General features: G+C 36.7%; 1 protein-coding gene across 15 annotated transcripts in view; it reads right to left on the bottom strand.

Moving 5' to 3' along the window:
• PDLIM5 (PDZ and LIM domain 5) overlaps window positions 1-23,028 on the bottom strand; it is a 205,647-nt gene that overhangs the window by 115,902 nt on the left and 66,717 nt on the right. For all 15 annotated transcript variants that reach the window (XM_073891974.1, XM_073891979.1, XM_073891983.1 and 12 more), the window contains one exon: window positions 20,974-21,125. In XM_073891974.1, coding sequence (XP_073748075.1) covers window positions 20,974-21,125 — 152 coding nt within the window. The remainder of the gene's footprint in view (window positions 1-20,973; window positions 21,126-23,028) is intronic.

Raw genomic sequence — 23,028 nt, 5'->3', positions numbered from 1 at the left:
AGAAAGAAAGAAAGAAAGAAAGAAAGAAAGAAAGAAAGAAAGAAAGAGAAAGAAAGAAAGAAAAAGAAAAGAAAAGAAACTCTTATACACACACACAGTGCAAAGGAATAAATGGTATAGCAGATAGCAAAAAGACCAGGGTACAACTAGAATCTGACAAAAATCAGACATCTCAAAAAAATGGCACTCTAAGTGGCCAGAAGTTAGACATATCATGTGTGGTAATGGTGAGAAACAGAATGATAAGGATGAGAACAGACCTTTTTTTGGTAATAAAGAGAGTGAACTAAAAGATTATTAAATAGCACTGTACTTCTCAGGAGTCAGAAGGGGTGTCAAACACAGATTTATATCCTCCCAACAGTGGTCCTCAATGACTCTGGTACAGAAATTTTTTATGTCTGTAGAAGCGTAGTCACCTAGAGAAAGTACTAGTGAGCCGCAAAGAGGACCCACCAACCAAGCTGAAGTAAAGCCTGAAAGAGACTCTAAAGTCATTCCTGGGCAACAGATGATGATAAAATAAATCCTTCAGGCTTCCTAGGCTCATGCAATCTTCACAGTTATAGTCAATTCGGTAAAAATAATTCAACACTTTAAGAAGGCAAAATGGTAGGCAGAATAATGGTCTCCCAAAAATGTCCCTGTCCTAATCTCGAGAACCTGTAAATAATGTTAAATAACATGGCAGTGGAGAATTAAAGTTCCCTTAACGTGGAATTAAAACTGCTTATCAGATGACTTTAAAATAGGAAGACTATCCTAGATTATCAAGTAGGCCCAATGTAACAACAAGGGTCCTTAAATGTGGAAGAGGGAGGCCAAAGAGTCACTGTCAAAATGATGTGATGTGAGAGACTCCATAGCCTTTGCCGCCTTTGAAGATGGAAAGAATGGGAGCCAAAGAAAGCACGTAGCCTCTAGAAGCTGGAAAAGGCAAAAGAACAGATTCTCTCCTAGAGCTTCCAGAAAGTAAACACAGCCTGCCAACACCTTAATTTTAGCTCAGTGAGACCCATTTTGGACTTCTGACATCTAAAATTTAAGCTAATAAATTTGTGGGGTTTTTTTCTGGCACTAAGTTTGTGGTAATTTGTTACATAGTGATGGGAAACTAACACACAAAGAAATAAGTTTTGTAAGACTTTTATGAAAATGTTATGGTGTTTATTTTAAAGAATTGAAGTATTTAATGTCAATTTACCTAGAAAATCCAGTAATTCAGAATTAGCCATGCCCAGAGGTTTTGGGGATAACTGAAGTTTTACCACTAACTTCAGATAAATGCTTTTTTCCTCCTTAAGTCTAAAATCACTAACAGTTAACTGTAAACCTAGAAATTATGATGCTAATTGAGATATGATCACAACATAAACCAGATGGAATTTCTAATACCTTAAATTCATTAAATATTTAGATTTGAAAAAGGAATGGCCAGTTGCCAAAAGGAATGCTAGCACTGAATATATTAAGTAAAAGCTGTTAAGCATAATATATACTAAAACATTAAAGTTTAAATTTTTGACATCCCTGTTTTCAATGCCTCTTAAAGATTAAATGTAGCTTTATATTTTAAAAGCTACTTCAAAGTTTAGATGGGATGTTATAAAAATCAGCAACACCTACATGTTTCAAAACATCTTGATAACAGAAAATTTTATTTATAATTAATATCAGATTTATAATTAAATATCTTAATGTAGTTCCCTAAAAAGTAAGAGCATCAGCAAACTGAACATGTCTGGAACCTCCTCAGAGTAAATTCCAAAGATTTCCAAATGCTTTTGTATAGTATGAATTAAAAAAGTAAATGCCAGGAGGAAAAATACTACTTACATATATTTCTCCCAGTGAAGTGTATCTTCTTTTTTTTTTTAAGATTTTATTTTATTTATTTGACAGAGAGAGACACAGCGAGAGAGGGAACACAAGCAGGGGCAGAGGGAGAAGCAGGCTTCCCGCTGAGCAGGGAGCCTGATGTGGGGCTCGATCCCAGGACTCTGAGATCATGACCTGAGCTGAAGGCAGATGCTCAACAACTGAGCCACCCAGGCACCCCATGTATCTTCTTTTTCTATATGGTCACTTTCAATTTGAAATGATTCTGCTTTGAATAGAAATGTGGGTGTGTGCACATGGATGTGTATGAGGGTGGGTGTTTAGATGGGTATAGTAGGAACAAACCATTTTCTACTTCAGGAGAAATTAATAGCAGGAGCAGTTTTAGTAATACAGTATCATTTGGGTCAATGTATTTTTAAAAATCCATCACTAGATTCAGTTCTAAAACAGTACATTTCTCCTGAAACAAGCATAATAAATGCTAATGGTCAAAACAAATTTTGCATCCATCATCCATATTATCTACACAGAAATGGAAAACAAATATTTACAACTCAGTTGGGCTCACAACTTCCCAGGCTTTGGCATTACATAATCAACAGTTCCATTTAAGAGATTACATTAAGACTACCGTCTAACAGTTTTTATAAAATTCCAAGAAATAAGACGTATTTCAAAAAATACTGTTTTCTAAAACACACATTTATGAAAATTTTTCACTTGTCAATAATTTAAGAGGATAAGACAATATTGAAAACAAAATCAGTCCTTTCATCTGAAAATAAGTGAAAAATACATCTATCTGACCACCATGACCTTATCAAATAGGCTTACGCAACTGTGGAAAAATAAATAATAAGTAAGAACGACTCAGGCAATTTGTCTTATCCAGCATCCAGTATTCTCAACAAACATCTACTAAAAAGGACAATGAAATGAAAGATGGTCATGTTTCCTGTCTAGAAAATATTATTCATAACTGGAACACAGTGCTCTTAAAAAGAAACAATGACCTCCAACCTTAACAAGAATGTCCCCTTAGGAAGGAGCCATCACTCACAAAATTCTGAAAGTGCAATAATCGGATGATGTGATCTGAGCAGCATTCTTTCTTACAATTTTTCCCTTTTTGGTATGTGCGTCAGGCACTGGGTAAGAAGAATGGTCCTTTAAAGAAAATACACAAACAACAAAACCAAACTGTGCTGAGAAAGATACCACAAACAGGCAAAGCAAATATTATTTGAGTTTTTAAAAAGATACCATATATGTACTTGGATAATAAAAGATATTGATGTATTAAATTTTTTTTTAATTTAAAGGAGCAAGCCCCATCATTTGTGATATAAGCAACTCTTTAAGAAATGTAACTTTTATTACTAGTTAAAGAGGCCTAAATAAGCCTGAAGAAGTTCATAGACATTGGAATTATATTTTCTAAAATATTTACATGCTTAATTTGGGCAAACTATTTATTGCTCAGGTTTAACTTTTTCAACTAAGCCAACTACTCTACAAAACAGGGATTCCTAATTTAAGGATAAATAAACTGAAGTTCTAAAAACTAAAGTAACTTGCTCATAGCCCTAGAGCTAGTAAATGATGAAGTCAGGATTAGAACTCTGATGTTTCTGATTGGTCTCACTAAACCAGACAAACAAGTCTATGCTACTGTCAAAGTAGTGAGCTGCCTTTTCTCCTGCGGGAGTTAACCACAGCAAGGTAACTCCAGTTTTTGCATCAAGAAAATTCTTCAGTGAGTCTTATGCATATACTTCCAAAACCAGACACTAAGCAACAAGTAGAACTTACCAGGTGTGAATTCATTACTAATTAAATAAAGAACTAGATATCATATAGGCAATGCTTCAGAACAGATCATCTACAAATAGAGCAGAATAGAGCAGCATGGTGTCACAGTGTAATGGTGGAGAGGACAGCTCATAGTCAAAACAAATTGACTACTCACTCCGTATCTTCCTGAGAAATGGTGATACTAAATGTATGTATCTGCAGTTGGTTGAACGGTAGTCCCCCCAAAAATATGTCCATGTCCTAATACCCAGACCCTGTGAATGTTACCTATTTGGAAAAGGGGTCTCGCAGATATAATTAAGTTAAAGATCTTCAGAGGAGATCATCTTAGATTACCTGAACAGACCCTAAATCCAGTGACAAATCTCCTTATAAGAGACAAAAGGGGAAAAGACACAGATACACAAAGGAGGAGGTAAAGTGATCATGAAGGCAGAGACTGGAGCGAGGCAGCCATCAGGAATGCCAACAGCCACTTGAAGATGAAAGAGGCAAGAAAGAATTTTCCCCCAGAACTTCCAAAGAGAGTATAGCCCTTCCACCACCTTGATTTCAGACTTCTAGCCTCCAGAATTGGGAGAGAATAAACATCTATTGTTTTAAGCCACCCAGTTTGTGCTAATTTTTCACATTAACCACAGGAAACTAATACAGTACCAAAAAAGAGTGCTGAAAAGATTTGATGAGATAGTGTATTCAAAGCACCCCCGATCTCTAAGTATACAATAAACATTAACAATTACTATTAATGAATTAATATATATGAGGGGCAGCCATTCTATATGCAAACATCCACTTCTGCATTTTTCCAGGGTAGAAACTTGCCTCACTGTGAAATGAATTACTAAAATATATTTGGTACCCTACTAAATATATTTTAAAAATTAGCAACTGTAACCATTAAGCTTTGTATCTAGGAAAGACAAATGATTTTCTCTTTAATGATTTTCTCACTGCACTATTTTAGGCTAAAGCTAAATTTACTAGTAGCCTTGGGAAAAGTATCATTCACTCCTAACCTATTAAATAGGTTAAATAAAAGGTACCTAGGATCATTGGAAATAGTCAGAATTATAAAAATAGGGCGAATGGTTTAACAAAAAAAAAAAAAAAGGAAAAAGATTCATTAACCAAATACTGCTTCAGTCAGGGTGTAGCTACGAAGCACAGTGAATTCTTCTAACCCAAAGAATTAGGGACTTAAGCAGTCCATGAAGTATACTGCCCACGCAGGCCCCCAGACCTTCTCTTACCCAGAAGGTTAGATGTATCTCCAAAACCTACTTCCTCCTCGGCAGGACTACTGCCTATCAAATACCGATAGGCAAAGGAGAAGTAAATGTAAACCCTTTCTAAATACAAGCCCCCTTGAAGGCCCAAAATGCAAGGCTTCTGATTTGTGTTCAAGCAAAGAGAAGACTCTCATTTAAATTCCATCTCACTCATTTCTGCACTATTGTTTGCTCTCATTTCCTAATTCTTAATAAAAATATTTTTAGGAAATCTTCACCCTCAGATGCAGTAATCAATTCAACAAATGTTTTAGCACAAACCATGAGCAAGTCTATGGGAAATATCAGAACATACTACTGTAAACAAGACAGGCATGGCCTTTGCCCTTGGAATTTACAGTCCGGTAGCAGATGTGAATGAGGTTTTACATTCACTAATGAGATTTTTTTTTCCTCTTAAAACCAAAATGTTGGAAAATCTGGGACGGGTACATGTGTGTATGTGTTAGGGGACACTAAGTTTTCTATACCCCTAATATAGAATATGCATCGGCTCTATGAGGGGCCCAGTTCTGATATTTAAGAAAACCAGGGAGCTGTAGACCTCACCAGCTCAGATAAATGTATCACAAATGACTTTAGAACTACAAATGGAAGATGAATTATACAGTCAAATGAACATAGCTCTCCCAAAAGTCTTTATCATTCTGCTCACACTGACTTGAATTACAGGTTCTGTACCTGTATTTTACCTGTCACACCACATCAAACACCCTTTTACAGCAGGGACTATTTTTTTTCTGTAACTGTACAGGAATTATTGAAGACTCACCCCAACTAAAAACCTAACAAATAGTCATTAAAAGAATGAATAAATCATTCTTACTGACTGAAGAGAAGAGAGTAAAACTAAGCAAAAGAAGTAAAGTTTAAAATGGGAGATAAACAAAGAAAGGAGGCAGTGAGACATGGATCAGGACAGCTGATCCCCAGAAAGTCCCTCATCCAGTCTGGAACTTCCAGCCCTCACCATCAGGGTTCTCACTCCGCCCGCCCCCCCAACTCTCTCCTCACCCCAGCCTCCATTCATTCCCACCACTTGTGAAATCATCTCCCCCTGGTCTTCCTTCCCCACCCTACACATTTACACACAGCCAGAATATTTGGGTTTATAATCCTGGCAGGTGACCCTAGGCATTTTTTCCCTCCATTTCCTTATTTGTGATAGGAGAATAATAATAGCATCCATACCTCACAAAGTTCTCCAAAGGATTAAGTGAGTTCTATGTGAAGCATTTAAAAGATTGCCTAACATAGAGTACCTGCTCAATAAATACTATTACTATTATTAAATCTCTTACTATTGTATTTCAAAACAGTTCTTCAATAGTTTCCCATTAACTAAGAACCAAAATTCAAAATTTTACATACGGCAGCTGGGATCTCTTACAATAATCTGAACCCTTTAACCTTCTAAAACTCTCTTACTCTTCCTATTCTCTCAAAAATGACATTTCAGCCATAGTGAACTACTGACAAGTTCTCAGAAAAGAGCATGGCTTTCCTCAAGCTGTCCTCTCTGCCTTGAATGCCTTCTTTCCTCCTACTATTGACTACCACTGGCAAGTTCCTATTCTATACTCAAGCTTCAGCTCATGCATTATCTGGTAGGACATCTTCTTTGCCTCCTTCAGACTCTTCCTCTGTGCTCCAGATGCTACTTGTATATATCCACATTCTGACAATCATCAACCTGTGTATAAAAATGTCTGTTTCATCCCATTAGGGGTTTCTTGAGCTGAGATACATTAACTTCTCTACCTATTCGCTGATTCTAGCATTGTCACTGGCATACCATGCTTGCAGAAGAGAGGGAGGAGAAGAGGGTGTTTTCTCTTTCGTATACTGGCCCCAGTGACCCCACTCTTCCCTACATTTCCCCTTTGTTCATATAAGTCCTCTTAAGCCAACAATTTCAGTCAGCAGCCTAAAGCACATACACAGTTTTCTACACTTTGAAGGAAGTAGGGGGTATGAATTATATATTGTATATGGACACATGGGCATAAGTTTAAATCACAGAAATCTCAGTTCATCTTACCACTCATTCGCATATTGCTACGGTTTTTATAATCCTTTCAAGCTTCTTAATACGTGCTTGATCCCAACCTCCACCACAGCTCATCTCACCCGATTCCTGGGAAAACAGAGTACTTTTGGCACTAACCTATAACTCGTTCTGTATGTTAATCATGGAATTACTCTCAACTAAGATCTCTCTTCTCTAGGATCCCGGCAAACTTACCCTTAGTCTAAAAAGTTCTTCCTTTTCAGAACTTCAAACTTAGGTGACTGAACAATGCTACTCTGTTCCTTCCTGCCATCATCATTCATGTATTTGTGTGTGTGTGTTGGGGATGAAGGGGACTGGACCTCAATATTTTTAAGGTCTCTATGTCCACTGAAACTAACAAAGTTTTTTCCTATTTCTGTAATTCAATTACATATGGTTCATTCATCCTCCAGACACATAATTAGCGAAGGACATTTTGACACCTTAGAGACAAGTGGAGGAATTTTAAGGCTTTAAAGAAAGAAAGAAATGCAGGAAAATGAACAACTTAAAGAAAGTAGGAGAAAAGGTTAGAGAAAACAGGAAACATGTTGGCTACTATAACAGTGATGGTGTTTGGGAAAACCAATTTACTACTAAATCCAGCATATTGCCCACACTCAGCATAAGATACTGATAAGACACCTAAAAGAACACTGTAAACAAAGCACCAAATATACGAAGAACAGAGTAGAGCGAACAGGCACATGAGCTGATCAAGCTGAGCTCATGGGCTAATACCTGTCTGTCCCTCTGTTTTTCCTTTGCTACACAACTCCAATCCCAGTGTCACCACTGTCACAGAGTTGTCACTGCAGGCATTTTTAAAAACAGATCAAAAAGAAACTCTGAAGCATTCATAGAGACAAATGGTGAAGGTGGATTAAGAGTTCACTCAGGTGGTCAACAACTTGAACTGAGTCCCTCTAAAACGCTACAAATCTAGGAAGTCTGTTCTCTATACTTGAACATAGCCATGCATTTTAATTCAACTGAAAAACTATTTCACAGATGAAGATATTATTAAAGTTGCTTTAACAAATCCAGAGAATGCATATATGTTGGAGCTGCTAAAGGAATGAATGAGGTAATATTACTGCCAGAATATTTTGTGAGCTTCTAAAAATGCAAATTTTTCAAAGAGCACTGACTTCTTGCTAATATTTTCCATGGAATTTAAAATTACTGGAATATCAAACAAAAGTCTCCATAAATGCCTCTTTCTCTGTCTCCTACGGAACAAATTTAATGGCAAAAATTCTTATTGGGTGTATTTGGAAGAGTAAAATGCACATTTAGGCAGTAGGTGTTATGATGACTATACAATAAGAATATTTTCTTAATTCCTTTTTTTAAAGAGACTGTGTGATGTTGTAGAACAATCATTGTATTAGGAGGGAAACAGACCTGAGCTTGAATTCTGGCTTATTTACATACAAGTTGTGTGAATTTGAAGTATGGTACTTACCCTCTATGTAAGGTGGGGTTATAATATCTGTCACAATAATTGCTATGAAGATTAAATGACTAAAGTATATTAAGTTCCTAGCTCAGTAACTTGTTAAAAGTAAGAATTTAAAATGCTAGCTTCTTTAGGGGCGCCAGGGTGGCTCAGTCGGTTAAGCGTCTGCCTTTGGCTCAGGTCATGATCTCAAGGTCCTAGGATCGAGCCCCACATCGGGCTCCCTGCTCAGCAGGGCATCTGCTTTTCCCTCTTCCTCTGCCCCTTCTCCTCCTCCTCCCCCTGCTCCTGCTCTCCCTCTCTCAAATAAATAAAAATCTTTAAAAATAGATAAATAAAATAAAATACTAGCTTCTTTTTCTTTAATATGCTTTACTTACCAAATCCCTCCTGTGTGCTAAGAAACAAGACCGAAGCTACTTCCCTAGCAACCTTAACACTTTTTATATCAGATATCTCAGAACGAAAACTATTATCTAAAGTTCTTGGAAACATGAATATTGTTATAACCTATCAAGCTTCTTTAAAGGACTAGATAAAAAAGAAACTTTTTTTGCATAATACTAAAATAATTTCAACTGTAAATATATAGCAATAAAAATTACAAGCAAACAAATGAAAAACAGCACAACCAAGTTTCAATAAAGGAGCAATTTGCTTTGATCCCTTGGAGATAATTCTTTGACTCACTAAGAGCAAACAGGCTCCTCCTAAGAAAATGAAATCTACATGAATATTATAGAATCTATGAAATCTGGGGAAGAGATATTGTATATTTCAGTGTGTCAAAGAGATTAAAATTCTACTTTGAAATAGGCAGTTAACCAGCTTATCTTTCAAATACAAAAATACTTTTCTTAGTTTTAAGAATAATTTGGTAACCAGACAATCTTAGGATAACAAAAACATTCTAGAATAATAAATAATCCACTATTTCAAAGCAGAGTCTATATAACATAATTCCAGTAAAACAAAAGAGTCTGGAAAGTCCCTCATATTCATTGTAACAGGATGAATTACACAGGAAAACAGTGCTATTAAACTTCAGCCAAAACAGTCAAATAAAGGCAGACTCAATTGTAAGAGAGGTCACTGAATTCAGGATTATCATCTATGGATTTTTACTACAATATAGAAATAAACTCTTGCTGTATTACTAGAGAAATTAAAATTCATACACACACAAAAATAGATGAATGAAGGACTATTCTTCTTATGCAGAGAAAGATTGTTAATAGGGATCATGGCTGGTTAAAAAAAATTACTAGGACTAGTAACATTTAGAAACCTGTGAGTAGGGGTACCTGGGTGGCTCAGTCGGTTAAGTGTCCAACTTTTTTTTTTTAAGATTTTATTTATCTATTTGACAAAGAGAGAGAGAGTTAACAAGAGCAGGAACACAAGCAGGGGGAGTGGGAGAGAGAGAAGCAGGTTTCCTGCTGAGCAGGGAGCCCAATGCGGGCTCCATGTGGGGCTCCATGCAGGGCTCCATCCCAGGAGCCTGGGATCATGACCCGGGCCGAAGGCAGACGCTTAAGGACTGAGCCACCCAGGCACCCCCAAGTGTTCAACTCTTGATTTCAGCTCAGGACATGATCTCAGGGTTGTGTGATGGAGCCCTGTGGCGGGCTCCGCTCTGGGCATGGAGCCTGCTTAAGATTCTCCTACTCTCTCAAAAAAAAAAAAAAGAATCTGTGTATAAATCTAGTTTACTGTGAAAATGCAGGCTTTAAAATACATTAAAGAGAAAGTAAGCTGCGAAGTTTGACAGTGTAAATAATCGGCCACATCTGTGTTTTGCACAGCCAATCATTCCAGTTTACTTTTCAACTCATATACAGCCTAAGCTATTTCAATCTTTGAGACCTTAATAGCAACAACAGCCACTGGAAACAGTTGGGAATGACCTGAATTTCAATCCTTTCAAAAGATCTATGGACAAAAATGTTTATTTGGAACCCCAAGGAGACTGCTGCCATTAAATACACAAGAATGACCAGGTTGTCACTCTATCTCACTAATAACTTAAGAATTATTTCTAAATTTATCAGGCAAAAGTAGCAAAAATTACTATAACTTTAAAGGCAGCATTCTCTACAATGAAAGGCAATAAATATTTTTTGAGAATTTTCTAAATCTAAGCCACAGTAGTAGGCACTGGAGTATGTAATAAACAGAATATTATTTCTTGGGGCGTCTGGGTGACTTAGTCGTTAAGCGTCTGCCTTCGGCTCAGGTCATGATCCCAGGGTCCCGGGATCGAGTCCCTGCATCGGGCTCCCTGCTCGGCGGGAAGCCTGCTTCTCCCTCTCCCACTCCCCCTGCTTTTGTTCCCTCTCTCACTGTCTCTCTCTCTCTCTCAAATAAATAAAATCTTCAAAAAAAATTATTTCTGTCCTTCAAGAGTTTGGTCTTGTTGCCACTTAATCAGTGTGCACATTATATCTTACTCAGCTATTGCTTTTCATACAAAGTGTTTCTCATTTTAAAACTCTGAAATTAAGCTTATTTCTTTCTTAAAATGATAACGAAGCTTAATTTGGTAGAATCCAATGTGGTAGAATCATCATCCTTCTTATCTGGTAATACAGCCGATGTGACCAGGAGAATCTTCTCGGGTTACTGTGCTCCATCAACTGTCCTACTGTGTATGTCTTTCTGTCTCTGTTTCCCTCTCCATCCTCATGCTGTGTCTCCTCAGACTCACCTTCCCCGCATGTCTCTGCTTAGGACTCTCTATCTCCTTTCAGATAACTTAAAATTTTTTTTGGCCAGTGGGGGTAACTGGCACACAGATTTAAGTTCTCATAGGTGAGCCATGAATTCATCTGTGTACTAAGCACTAAAAGCTTAAAGCCTGCTTAAATCATGCATGTATTTTGATTTTTAAATAAACGTAGATTCTCGTACATAAATGTAAAAAATCTTCCTCTTCATTTAAAACTGCAATACAATATAAAATCTGCGGGCGCTTGGGTGGCTCAGTCGTTAAGTGTCTGCCTTCGGCTCGGGTCATGGTCCCAGGGTCCTGGGATCAAGCCCCGCATCGGGCTCCCTGCTCTGCAGGAAGCCTGCTTCTCCCTCTCCCACCCCCCCTGCTTGTGTTCCTGCTCTCGCTATGTCTCTCTCTGTCAAATAAATAAATAAAATCTTAAAAAAAAAAATCTGCAATTACTAAAAATACAATTATCTGAATACAAAATTTGTGAAATCTGCAATTATTAAAAATACAATTATCATCTTCATGTAACAGGGGAAAGGCTGCCCATAAAATATTTGACATTAAAAAAAAAAAAAACGTCCTTATTTAAGGTTAGAAATGAGATCCCCACACAGTGAGCTCCTTGAGAGCAGGTATGAGGACTTCTTTCTTATCCTCAGTGATCAGCATAGCAAGTGTTCCATTAGTACATGCTAAACAAATGGAACTTAAACATTTCCTTTTAAGATCTAGGCCTTATGACTAGGTGCTCTGCCACCACCACACCCTGGGGCCATGCCAATTTATTCTACTCTCTTCGCAGCCTGTCTGGGGATATACACAAATGTGACTCAACAGGTGGTTAGAGAAGAATGTGGGAGGTTCAGACAAGGAATGAGTCTTTCTGATGTGGGTAATAGGGTGGATGGTGGGCCATTCACCAAGATCAGTGCAGCAAGCAATGCAAATGGGTGAGAGAAGGTGTAAGCTCAGTTCTGACTGTGTTAAAAAGATCGAAGAGTCTATGAGACACCCAAGTGTGCAGCACTTTCAGTGAGTGACATGACAAGAGCAGAAGCTAGGCTCCAGTAAGTACACTAGCAGGGGGAAGGAAAAGAGAACAAAGCATGGGTCCAGAAGGCTAACAATCTGGACCATGGGTCGCTCTTCCCTCTTTCCTCATATTACCCCACTACTGTGACTTTTAGAATTACTCTTCAAGTTCTAATTTCTCTCATTTAACCTGTTTTACATTTCAAGCCCTCATGTAGCCAAGTTACTGCAATACTTGCCTAACCAGTCTCCCTGCCGCTGTGTGTCTCTCCACCTTCTTCCAAGCAGTCTCACTAAATATTATTCTGAAAATGTCACTTTTCGGGTCAAAACTTTTAATAATACCTCAGTGTCTAGGCCCTGCAAAGCACTATTCTCATCCACCTTTCCTTTTATTCTTATCTCTATTTGCAACTGGTCAACATGCTCACCTAAAAGCCTAGCCCAAGTTTCAGCTTTCAATGGGATCCCTGTAGCCCTGTGGCACTTCCTGTCTCTTCTTAGCCCAACGAATAGATACAAATTCCTTAACAGTAGAAATCATAAATCACTCTCTTTATTATCTGTCTACCCCTTATGGCTGCTAGTCATAATGCAAACCTGAGGAAAAGTCCAATTTTTAAAAATGTGGAACATTGATTTTTCAACTGAACTTGAGTAATTAACGTTCTAAAAGGTTATAAAAAATGATTTCTGAAAGTATCATAAAAACACAGCCCAAAAGTTAGTAATTTAACTTGATTTTAATATGTTACTCAGGAAATTACAGGCAGTACATATGAATTTGGCTGCGTGAGATTTAAAAAAGTCATTTTTTTTGTTTGTCTTTCTGACTTAAGCCACAGTGAAAAAGAATTGTATCTACACTGTTCCTCTAAGGAGAACAAGAGACATTAGCAGAATAAACAAGGCTAGGTGTGTACTGGTTTCTCTTCACTGCCGTAAATTACTGGTTAAGGCAATAATTTTGAACCAAAGCAGTCGTCAGCTGGCGGTAAGCATGTTTGTATCTACTCCACTGTTTTCAAAAGCTTTAATTACAACTGTATAATCAAAAATCACTCACTTGACTAAAAAATGCTTTCTTCTAACTTTTAAGATGATCTTTCTGACTTTCTCACATACCTACCTACCAGACTGCCCTCTCATTCTCTCGCTGTTTCCTTCCAGTCACACCCATTTGGTTGCTAAGAAACAAAATAAATATGATCTCCAAGAAGTATCTGTAAAACAGATACTATATTAATACTTACCATGAGGAAAGAAGGAAGAAGAGAGAAACTTACCTCTACTGTGCCCTTGGCTCTTTACATATGCTAATTTGCTTAACCTTTATAAGAGCCCTAGACAGCAGTTATTACTATGCCCAATAACAAATGGCTGACTGAAATTCAGTCACATAACTTGCCTAAGGTTACACACCCAGAAAGTGGTAGAACCAAGGTTTGCCCCAAGTTTGCCTAACGTCAAAGCCAGTGTTATTACCATTCCCCTATCTGTTTCATGGCGTTTAAAAAAAAAATTCTGCACCTACAAACAATTCTACATATTAAAATTTTTCAATAAAGTTTTATAATTAAACAGGTCTTTAAATGTATTATTTCCTAGGATTGGTTTCCCAAAGGATTACAGATTGAAATAATTTTTCCTTCACAGGAATAAAAAACACTTTTATTGTTAAGAAATAACCACAACTTTCAAGATACAAAGTTCAAAGGGAAGAATTTCAAAATGCAAAATACACTCTGATTAACTTATATTTACCAAATCTGTTGTCAAATTGCTACAGACTGTCAAAAAAAAAAGAACTAACTTAAGCCTTCAAGTTCAGTTTCAACAATCTTTACCCCTACTGAACTGAAGAAAAAGGGATGTAAGATAAATACTTCCCTTCTATGCCTGCTGACTGATTTGCTGACTGACAGTTATGGTTTCTTTTCCAATGGGTATCATAAAGAGCCCTAAAAATTCCTAAAAATATATTTTTTTAATTGCTGAATCTTTAGTTACTCATGGAGTACACAGGTAGAAGCCTGCTCAAGAACGAAGTCTTCAAACTTTAATACAGAAATAAATTAGCAAATACAGTCAACAGGGTTACAAATTTAGAAGGGAAACTGAAATATCACATTCTCATTTAGGACCCACAACCATATACACAAGCCAGTATTCAAATAAATGCTCTCATCCAGAGGTCCACCAATCTATTTAGCCTTCTTTTTTTTTCTTTCTTTTCATTCTAATATATAGGGTCTATGAAACACATAGAAAATAATTTAGGTATAATATTACTTACAGAATACTGACAGGTGAGAGTGCAAATGAAAGGGACATTTTGGACAGAGAGAGGCGATTGCTTACAAGCAAAAGAGTCAAAGAGTTACCCCTCCTGTGTTACCATCCTGTCTTACCAAAAATTTTTATTAGGATACTAGAGTCATTAAGTCCACTGCTACAACAAAGAATGTGAGAGGGCACAGGCTTTGAACTGACCTGGATTTGTTAGGCAAATCACATAAACTCTTGAAGCCATAATGTACTCATCTGATAAATGGACGTAGTAGTGATGATCTGTGGAGGATGATTTGAGTCCAAATTATATTTGTGAAAAGGATTGCAAAAAAGAGATGTCCATGCATGCTTGTCTTCCCCTTTCCTAAGCAGCACTGCTAATTTTAATGGTGCGGACAGGGATGATGTGATCAGACTCAGTCCTTCTGAAAAAAAGTCATCCTCGCACTTAAGAATTAAAAAACAAAACTAAAACCAACATAAACAAGCAAACAAAAAACAGTAAAAGCTAAATTGCAGAACAGAAATTAGAAAAGCATATGAATAGCAATGTGCAACTCCAATTAAAAGATAATCCAACTAAATGTCTTCTAACTCACAAAAATTCAAATATCCCAGAGAACAGAAAATTTTGATTTAAAAAAAAAATACTTTCTAAAATCCTGCCTCTATGCTCTTAGTGAAAGAGCAGAGTGGAATCCATAAAGCTAACAGTAATAAAATGTTAAGCAATCTGTTAAAATGAAACAAAAGATGGCTAATAGCTTTGGTCTGGTAAAACAGCTACTTTTTTCTTGTAATTCAATGAACCTATTAAATTATTCCAATCTGTCATTCATTAGTATTAGTTACTGGACATCTGACAATTTTTCTGTTGTTGTTGTTTGAAGGATGAGGAAGAAGGGGGAGGTAGAAAGAGAGTACATCAATATTTTTCAAAACTCAATCCTTCTAGATCTTTCACTTCCAATCATAATACGTTATATACTAAATGAAGCCTAAGGAACAAAAAAACAAATCACAGACCTGTCACTACCAGTAATGTAAAAAAACAAAGAAGATTAGAAAAGCTATACGTATATAATTTTTTTCTATGATTCTGAGAGGATTAATTTAAAAATATAAAATAAGGAAAATGTATAAAATATTTTTTATGATTAAATGCCATTTGAATATCCATCTGACCTACCTTTCACCTTAAAGTCAGCAGAATAGTACAAGTCACTTTGCTAACCTGGCACAGTTTAAGATAATTCCAATGAAGAAAGTCCAATTTCCTGATTCTCTCAGCCAAAATAAGCAAACCTAAGTTTGATCTAATAGCAAGCTCTAAGGAACTTATCCATTTACAGCTGAAAAATCAGAACAAGAACCAGAATTTAAGGGAACTTAGAAATCACCCATGACCTCATTTTATAGTCAAGAAAATTAACTACCAGAAGTTTAGTGACTTGCCTCAATTCATACAATAAGTTAGTAGCAAGTTTATCTGTGTTATGCAGAATACTACTGAAATAAAATGAAAGTTAAAAATCTTATTCATAGAATCCAATTCTAACGTAGTTAGTTAATAGTTACTCAACATCAAAGCTTTAGAAAGTAATTTTCTTCTTTTGTTAACTGAAATATAACTTTAAAAATGATCCACTTTGACTTGGATAAAAGTATATGCAAAATGCAATTGATATTTAAAAATAAGGATACTGCTATTTGCCTAATTTCACCAAGAGGAAAAATCATTTCAAATAGAATTTTTCATTGTCCAGTTGTACTCAGAATCAGTTGCAGTTGCAGGAGGAAAAAAGAAAGAAAGAAATTTCCAATCCTACTCCAAGGATAAAAGACAGATTAAAATAAAATTTTCCACACCTCCATATTCATTAGATACCCAGAACACAGTGAATCAAGTCTTATCTTTTTAGGATATCACAGAGAGATAATATGTTTGCTTTATTAAATACCCCCGAATTAGACTAGATAGAAAAAAAGTTACAAAACAACCTTAATCATAAGCAAGCATCTTTATCTTACTTTTTCTTATCTAAATCCTGTTCTCAGATATTGAGGTTAGGCCTAAAGAAATCAATTAAGTGTATATACTATATATTTATTTAATGAGTTGATACATCTCAATAATACTTAGTGCAAAAAAAATTCACAAAACAGAATTGCTGGTAACTTTCATTTCAAAAACAAAAATGGCTTTTCTCTTATCTTCTCCCCCTCGGCATTCTTGGGTAGAGGTGAGCAGAACTCGGCAAAAGTGGCAACCACCCAGTGTTTCTGACAGTGTTAGAAGGAAAAGGCAGTGCCACCACGACCAAGACGTGGGAAGTTTGGTCTGCTCCTCCTTCCAGCCCCTCCTTCCAATAATGAAGTCATTTCTCTCCCAGACCTTGCTGTAGATCTGGCCGGGCAGCTACAACTCTTCAAGGCTATCTCACAATTTTTTTAGGTCCAGGAAAACTTAAATTTGATTACAAACATTACAGTGACCCACAAGGCTCTATAAGTTCTGTCCCATCTCAAGCCACTTCCTGCTACCCCCTGACCTCATCTCTTACCTTCACTCACCCCACCTTCTCTCACTCTGCTCCAGGCCTACTGGACTCTCTATCAGGTCACTGAGCCACCTCTTCCCTCTGCCTAGGACACACATGACCCACATATCCAATAACCTTCTCACTGAAGCTTTTCTGACCACTCTATTTTAACTTGCAATTCCCTACCCCTGCACTCCTTATCTCCCTTACGTGCTCTATTCTTCCCCATACCACTTATCACCATGGGATGTAATACATGCTTTTACTTACTTGTTTATTGTCTATCTCTACTCAATAAAAGGCAAGCACTGTGAAGCAGAGATTTTTGTCTGTTTTGCTCACTGCATGTCCCCAGTATCTATAACAGTGCTTGGCACATACTAAAAGCTCAAAAACTACTTGTGAAATAAATAAGTGATTCCAAGTTTGGGAATTAATGCTGGTACCCATCAAATATTAATTAGACATTAAGAACATAAAACTATACAAGATGTTGTTAAACACAGATCATGCAAAAAACATGATCTAAGCAAGCATCTGCTTGCTCAGATGCTCACGGAGTCTAGCTGGAGAAGCAGAACTAATATACATGGAGTGATTATTATAGTATACTATACATGGACAGTATTAGGTATGACTATTACTACTAGGTTTATTTGCATGACTCATGGAATTTGCCTTGTTATTCCTGGTTATACCTAGCACATAATTAAATTCTGAATCAAATGGTATAAACTTGTCATAGGAGTTCAGAGGGGGAAAAAAATGAATGAGTTGCAAAAGTAAGAAAAGACAACAGGTAGACAATGAGGTTCATCATAGGCTTTGTGGATGTAGAGGCTTGTGTTGGCAGTGAAGAGGTGAGTAGGCATCTCAGATGAAGTGAATTTCATGAGAGGACAGACAGGCAGGTGAGGAACAGTAGGAAACTTATCTTAAATAAAATGATAGTACTCACTGATGAGTAGTGATGATCTGGGGAGGACAATTTGAGTCTAAATCACAGGGAACCTAATCCTCTGAGCAAGCGGACTCAAGTCTGGATGGAATCTCATAGCACATGCTGGGTACCCAGCCTGGGTCCCCTGGAACCCTTCTACCAGGTTGCTACAGCCACTCATGAAATGCTAAAGGTTCACACCAGCAACTTTCTGTGTAAGCAACGGAAGCTACCTCCTTCCCTCCACCCTGCATGTACATGCACACACATCCACACACATCCATTTCCAGGAAAACTGGTGGCCATTGACTAACAAATGCAAGAGAGGGGGGACAAAAACCCTGTTCCCTTGCCTCAAGGCAAGACAGCCTCTGTGGTACAATTTTGTACCAAAGTTACCTCCTGGATCAAGCTGAGGCTAGATACCCCTGAAACCACATCCTCTCAGTTTCTTCTTCTTCCCAATCCTGCTTCGCTCACTTCGTTGTACCATTTCAAGGACCTCTCTTAATATATTACTTGTACATGAATTCTATCTCAGGTTCCTGTTCCAGGGAAACTGAACTATGACAAGTCTGTAAAGGGAAATACTACATGTTCACGAAGAAAAGTACATGTTTAAGAAGAAAAGAGTGACACGGCACAAGTACTATTGTAGGTCATTCAGTTTGGAAGGAGACTACAAAACAGTCTGGTTGGTTAATAGATGGAATAAAAAGGGTAAGGTAACAGGAGGCCAATTAAGGATGCTGTTGTCAAATTCAGAAATAAGTGGAAGAAAAAATATTTGCTTCCATATGAGAGAGAACTTAGGAAAAGAAACAACTTAGTTTAGGGAAAGATTGAAACTAACTCTTCAAAGTTTCATTTTTTTCCTTGAAAGGCAAAAAGTATTTCTTCAGTAGTATTGTTATTAGGGCTTGTTTTTTTGTTTTTGGGGGGTTTTTGAGAGAGAGAGAGAGCACTCACATGCGAGAGACTGGGGTGGGGGGTAGAGGGAGTGGAAAGGAGAGAATCTTAGGCAGGCTCCACACACAGCGCAGAGCACTATGCAAGGCTTGATCTCATGACCCTGAGATCATGACCTGAGCTGACCTGAGCTGAAATCAAGAGTCAGATGCTTAACCGACTAAGCCACCCAGGTGCCCCAGTAGTATTGTCAGTGTTATACCATAAATTCTTTTAAATGCAAATCTCTTTTCAGGTTGACATTACTTAACACAAGTGTTCAAAAACTTGAGAATTACAATGAATAACAATGGGACTCTAAAATTCTCTCTCCTGTTTTGGGCCCTGATTATCTATATTCAGAAATATGAAGACAAGATTAAGCAGTATCTCCAAATGTTTAGAATGACTTGGTTTGTTAAATTTCATATTTAAGTAGCGTAAAAGAATCTTTATTAAGGGTCATTAACAGATTACTTAAATTGGAAATGTATACAAACAAGGTAACATCTGATTTTCATCTATTCTTATGGGACTCAGAAGTATTTTCAAAAGAAAATAAGATACATCTAAGCTTCTAATCTAATATCTAAGCTTCTTGATTTCATGGTACCCTTTCAAAATTCATACTTAGTAAAAACGACTATAAATAAAAATGACTACTTATCATTTAACTAGTAACAATAATTTTGTGTTATAGATCACAGTACACAGAATAGAAAGGACACTACAAAAATAGAACTTTTTAGCAAGGTTATTTTTTTCTCTTTGACTCCTTTATATGCATTAAAACATATACCTAACAGCTATCAAAATTTAAACACAAATAACCATTGACTGAACAGTCCACTGACAGGAATTTCTCCCTCCCACACACAAAAAAAGGTTGGGGGGAGGGACCGGTTACATGAAAGTAAATCTGTAAGTCTAAGTTCATAAAAATTTCTCCTATTCAGTTTTAAGACCAAATTGATACACTTCCAGAGAAGTACATAACTTACCCTGTATATATCCTTTAAATAGTCTCAGGAGAGGCTCCGAGAAAAAAAGGTTCCATAGCCAAATATATTTGGTACCATATATGTTATTCCCCTCTTAAAAATTAACAATATACACAATAATTTACAGAAGCCTCTGAAATGTTTTGGGGGGAAAAACGATGTTTTCCAAATTTTATAGAACTAGAGAACACTTTTGTAATCATCAAAAACAAGACTTATTTAAAATCTTCCATACCCAGCTGATAAGTGATAGCTACGTTCCCTATAAACCTTAAAGGTTGAAAGCTATCATTCAGTCACTCTCTCCTCATTCCCTCTCATCTGCCTTCCCCTGGGCCCAAGATACTGCAGTAGTTACAACTTTAGAATTCATAATAATCATAGGGAACTTACTAAAATATATTTCTTGGCCCTTTCAGATATTCTGATTCCTATCAGTATTTTTAACAAGCAATCCACATGATTTCAAGGCAGGTCAAATGTTGAAATGCTCAAAATGCCTGATATATTATAATTAATGAGATGATTAGCTATGCTATAACTGAGGCCAGAGTAACTTTAAAAAACAAAAACAGTAAGTTCAGAAAATCTGCATTTCAAATGTAAAAATATTTTTTCTACCCAGGGATAAAAGGGCAAAAGACATACTAAGAATAGCCAAACCATATCTTAAAAGAATACCTTCTAATATACTGCTCAGAATATTAAAACCAAAAGTTTTACCCTATAAATAAGAATTTTTAGCCTGTACTCTATTGAGAAATTTCAGGAATTCTTAGATTTTTCTAAAACTGTACACACAATTTTTATCAGTACATGAATGACATGCCTTTTTATGGGGAAATAATCCAAAGCCTTCACCAATTTTTCATACTGTTTGATTACTCAATTTAAAAGCCATTATATTTATTAATTTATCTACCTGAAACAATGGTAGTAGAAACTTCCTAGTTACCACCACAAATCAGATACACAAACACACACTCCTCAGTATTGTTTTCTCTCTCAGAGGCAAATAAAGTGCAAATTACCTTTGCAGAGTCATATTCAAAGAGCCTGTACAGCCCTTAATTTTGTTCTGGGCTTCAAGATGAGTCATTCCATGTGCACTTATTCCGTCAATGCTGAGAACCACATCACCTATTCTTACATTTGCCTGGGATGCTTTGCCACCATCTTTGAGCTGTAATAAATATATTTCATTAGGAATGTCACTCTTTAAAAAACAGAACAATAAACACACATGAAAATTATACTTTTGTTTGTATTAAAAGTATATTAATATACTTTTAGAAAAAGTAATAAAAAGTTATCTTGATTAACAGGTAAAGTTAAAATTCAAATGACTTTCATGTTTACTTTCTTAAATTCCTATTTGCTCTCTAAAAAACTGAAAGAATTTTTTGAAAAAGGTTCCCTGATAATTTCTCCAATTCTTTATTGTGTAACAGCAGCGTATGACTGTTATGAATGAGGAAGAGAAGCAGCCAAGGAAACTACATTTTAACATCTGTCATGTGAATAGGGTATTTAAACTCTTCTCGAAATAATGCTTAAAACTCTTTAAAGGGCTGTATTTTTGTTTGAGCACAAAGAGCAACACAGGCAGAGGATCTCCTGAACAATCTTTCCTGTCGAGTCCAATTCCTACCCAGTGTTTGGGGCACTGAATTCTTTTAGATCACAGACCCAAGGATCTTTTACACTAGATGTGCTTCCTGCTCCAGGCATTTAGTAGGAGGGGAAGGAAACCAGTTGTGTCTGAGACTGTCAGGCGGTTTTGTGTACCACAGTCTTTAATCCTCAATCTTTCTTCCCTCTCTAAACAATTTCCTATGTGTTCACATAACTTAGTTTGATATCCTTCAAAGTTCATATGTATCTATTTCACTGCTCCAAAAGAAGCAAACAAATAAAAAATTACAGTAAAATGAAACATGATGCAATTTTAATACATACCTAGAAACATGGAACAAGTACAAATCAAAAGAAACCATTCTAATTCAATGACAAGCTCAGAATTCAGTAACTGTAAGTAGATCACACTGAATATTGAGTTGTTGGAAGACAAGTGAGACTTCACCCAAAAAAGAAAATAACCAATATTCCTCAAATACTTAAAAGTAAAGGATTTTACACAGTTTCTCTTTGGAATGATGAAAAAATTCTGAAAATGGATAGCAGTGATGGTTGTACAACACTGTAACTGTACTTAATGCAACTGAATTGTACACTTAAAAATAGTTAAAATGGTTAACTTTTATGATTACCACAATTTTTTAAAAATAAAAAAACTAAATATTTTGGAGAACATTTTACTAAAATTACTTCTTTTTTTAAAGATTTTGTTTATTTGACAGAGAGAGACACAGCGAGAGAGGGAACACAAGCAGGGGGAGTGGGAGAGGGAGAAGCAGGCTTCCCTTCCCGCGGAGCAGGGAGCCCGATGCGAGGCTCGATCCCAGGACCCTGGGATCATGACCTGAGCTGAAGGCAGACGCTTAATGACTGAGCCACCCACGCGCCCCTAAAATTACTTCTTGATTAAAAAATATATCCCAGGGTGCCTGGGTGGCTCAGTCAGGCTAAGCATCTGCCTTTAGCTCAGGTCATGATAATCCTGGAGTCCTAGGATTGAGCCCCTTGTCAGGCTCCCTGCTCAGCAGGGAGTCTGCTTCTCCCTCTCCCTCTGCTCTTCCCCCCACTCATGCTTGTTGTCTCTCTCTCAAATAAATAAATAAAATCCTTAAAAAATATAAATAAATAAATAAAATAAAAAATATATCCCTCCACAAACTAAACAAGAACTGAGGACTGGAATTCACAATTTGAAAGCAAAGCAATAAATAAAATAGATATCGAATGTTCAGTCAGGTTAGGTTTTGATTACCATCAGCTGTCAAACTCTTTCCTTAAAAATAATGATCAAGGCAGACCAATCTTAGTACATGAAAATAAGTATCTGTATCTAAAATCAAGAAAATAGTGGTGAAGATTAGAACCACTGAGACAGGCCCATGTCTGCGTTCCTCTCCACTCTCTCCTAATGGCAGAAGTGTGCCTGGCACACTACAGATCTTCACTAA

This window comes from Callorhinus ursinus, unplaced genomic scaffold (genome assembly GCF_003265705.2).
Source record: "Callorhinus ursinus isolate GAN/ISIS: 27379988/994484 unplaced genomic scaffold, GSC_fseal_2.0 scaffold4, whole genome shotgun sequence".
NCBI lineage: Eukaryota > Metazoa > Chordata > Mammalia > Carnivora > Otariidae > Callorhinus > Callorhinus ursinus.
The sequence above is the reverse complement of the archived record's forward strand: the minus strand, read 5'-3'. Positions and strand labels throughout refer to the sequence as shown.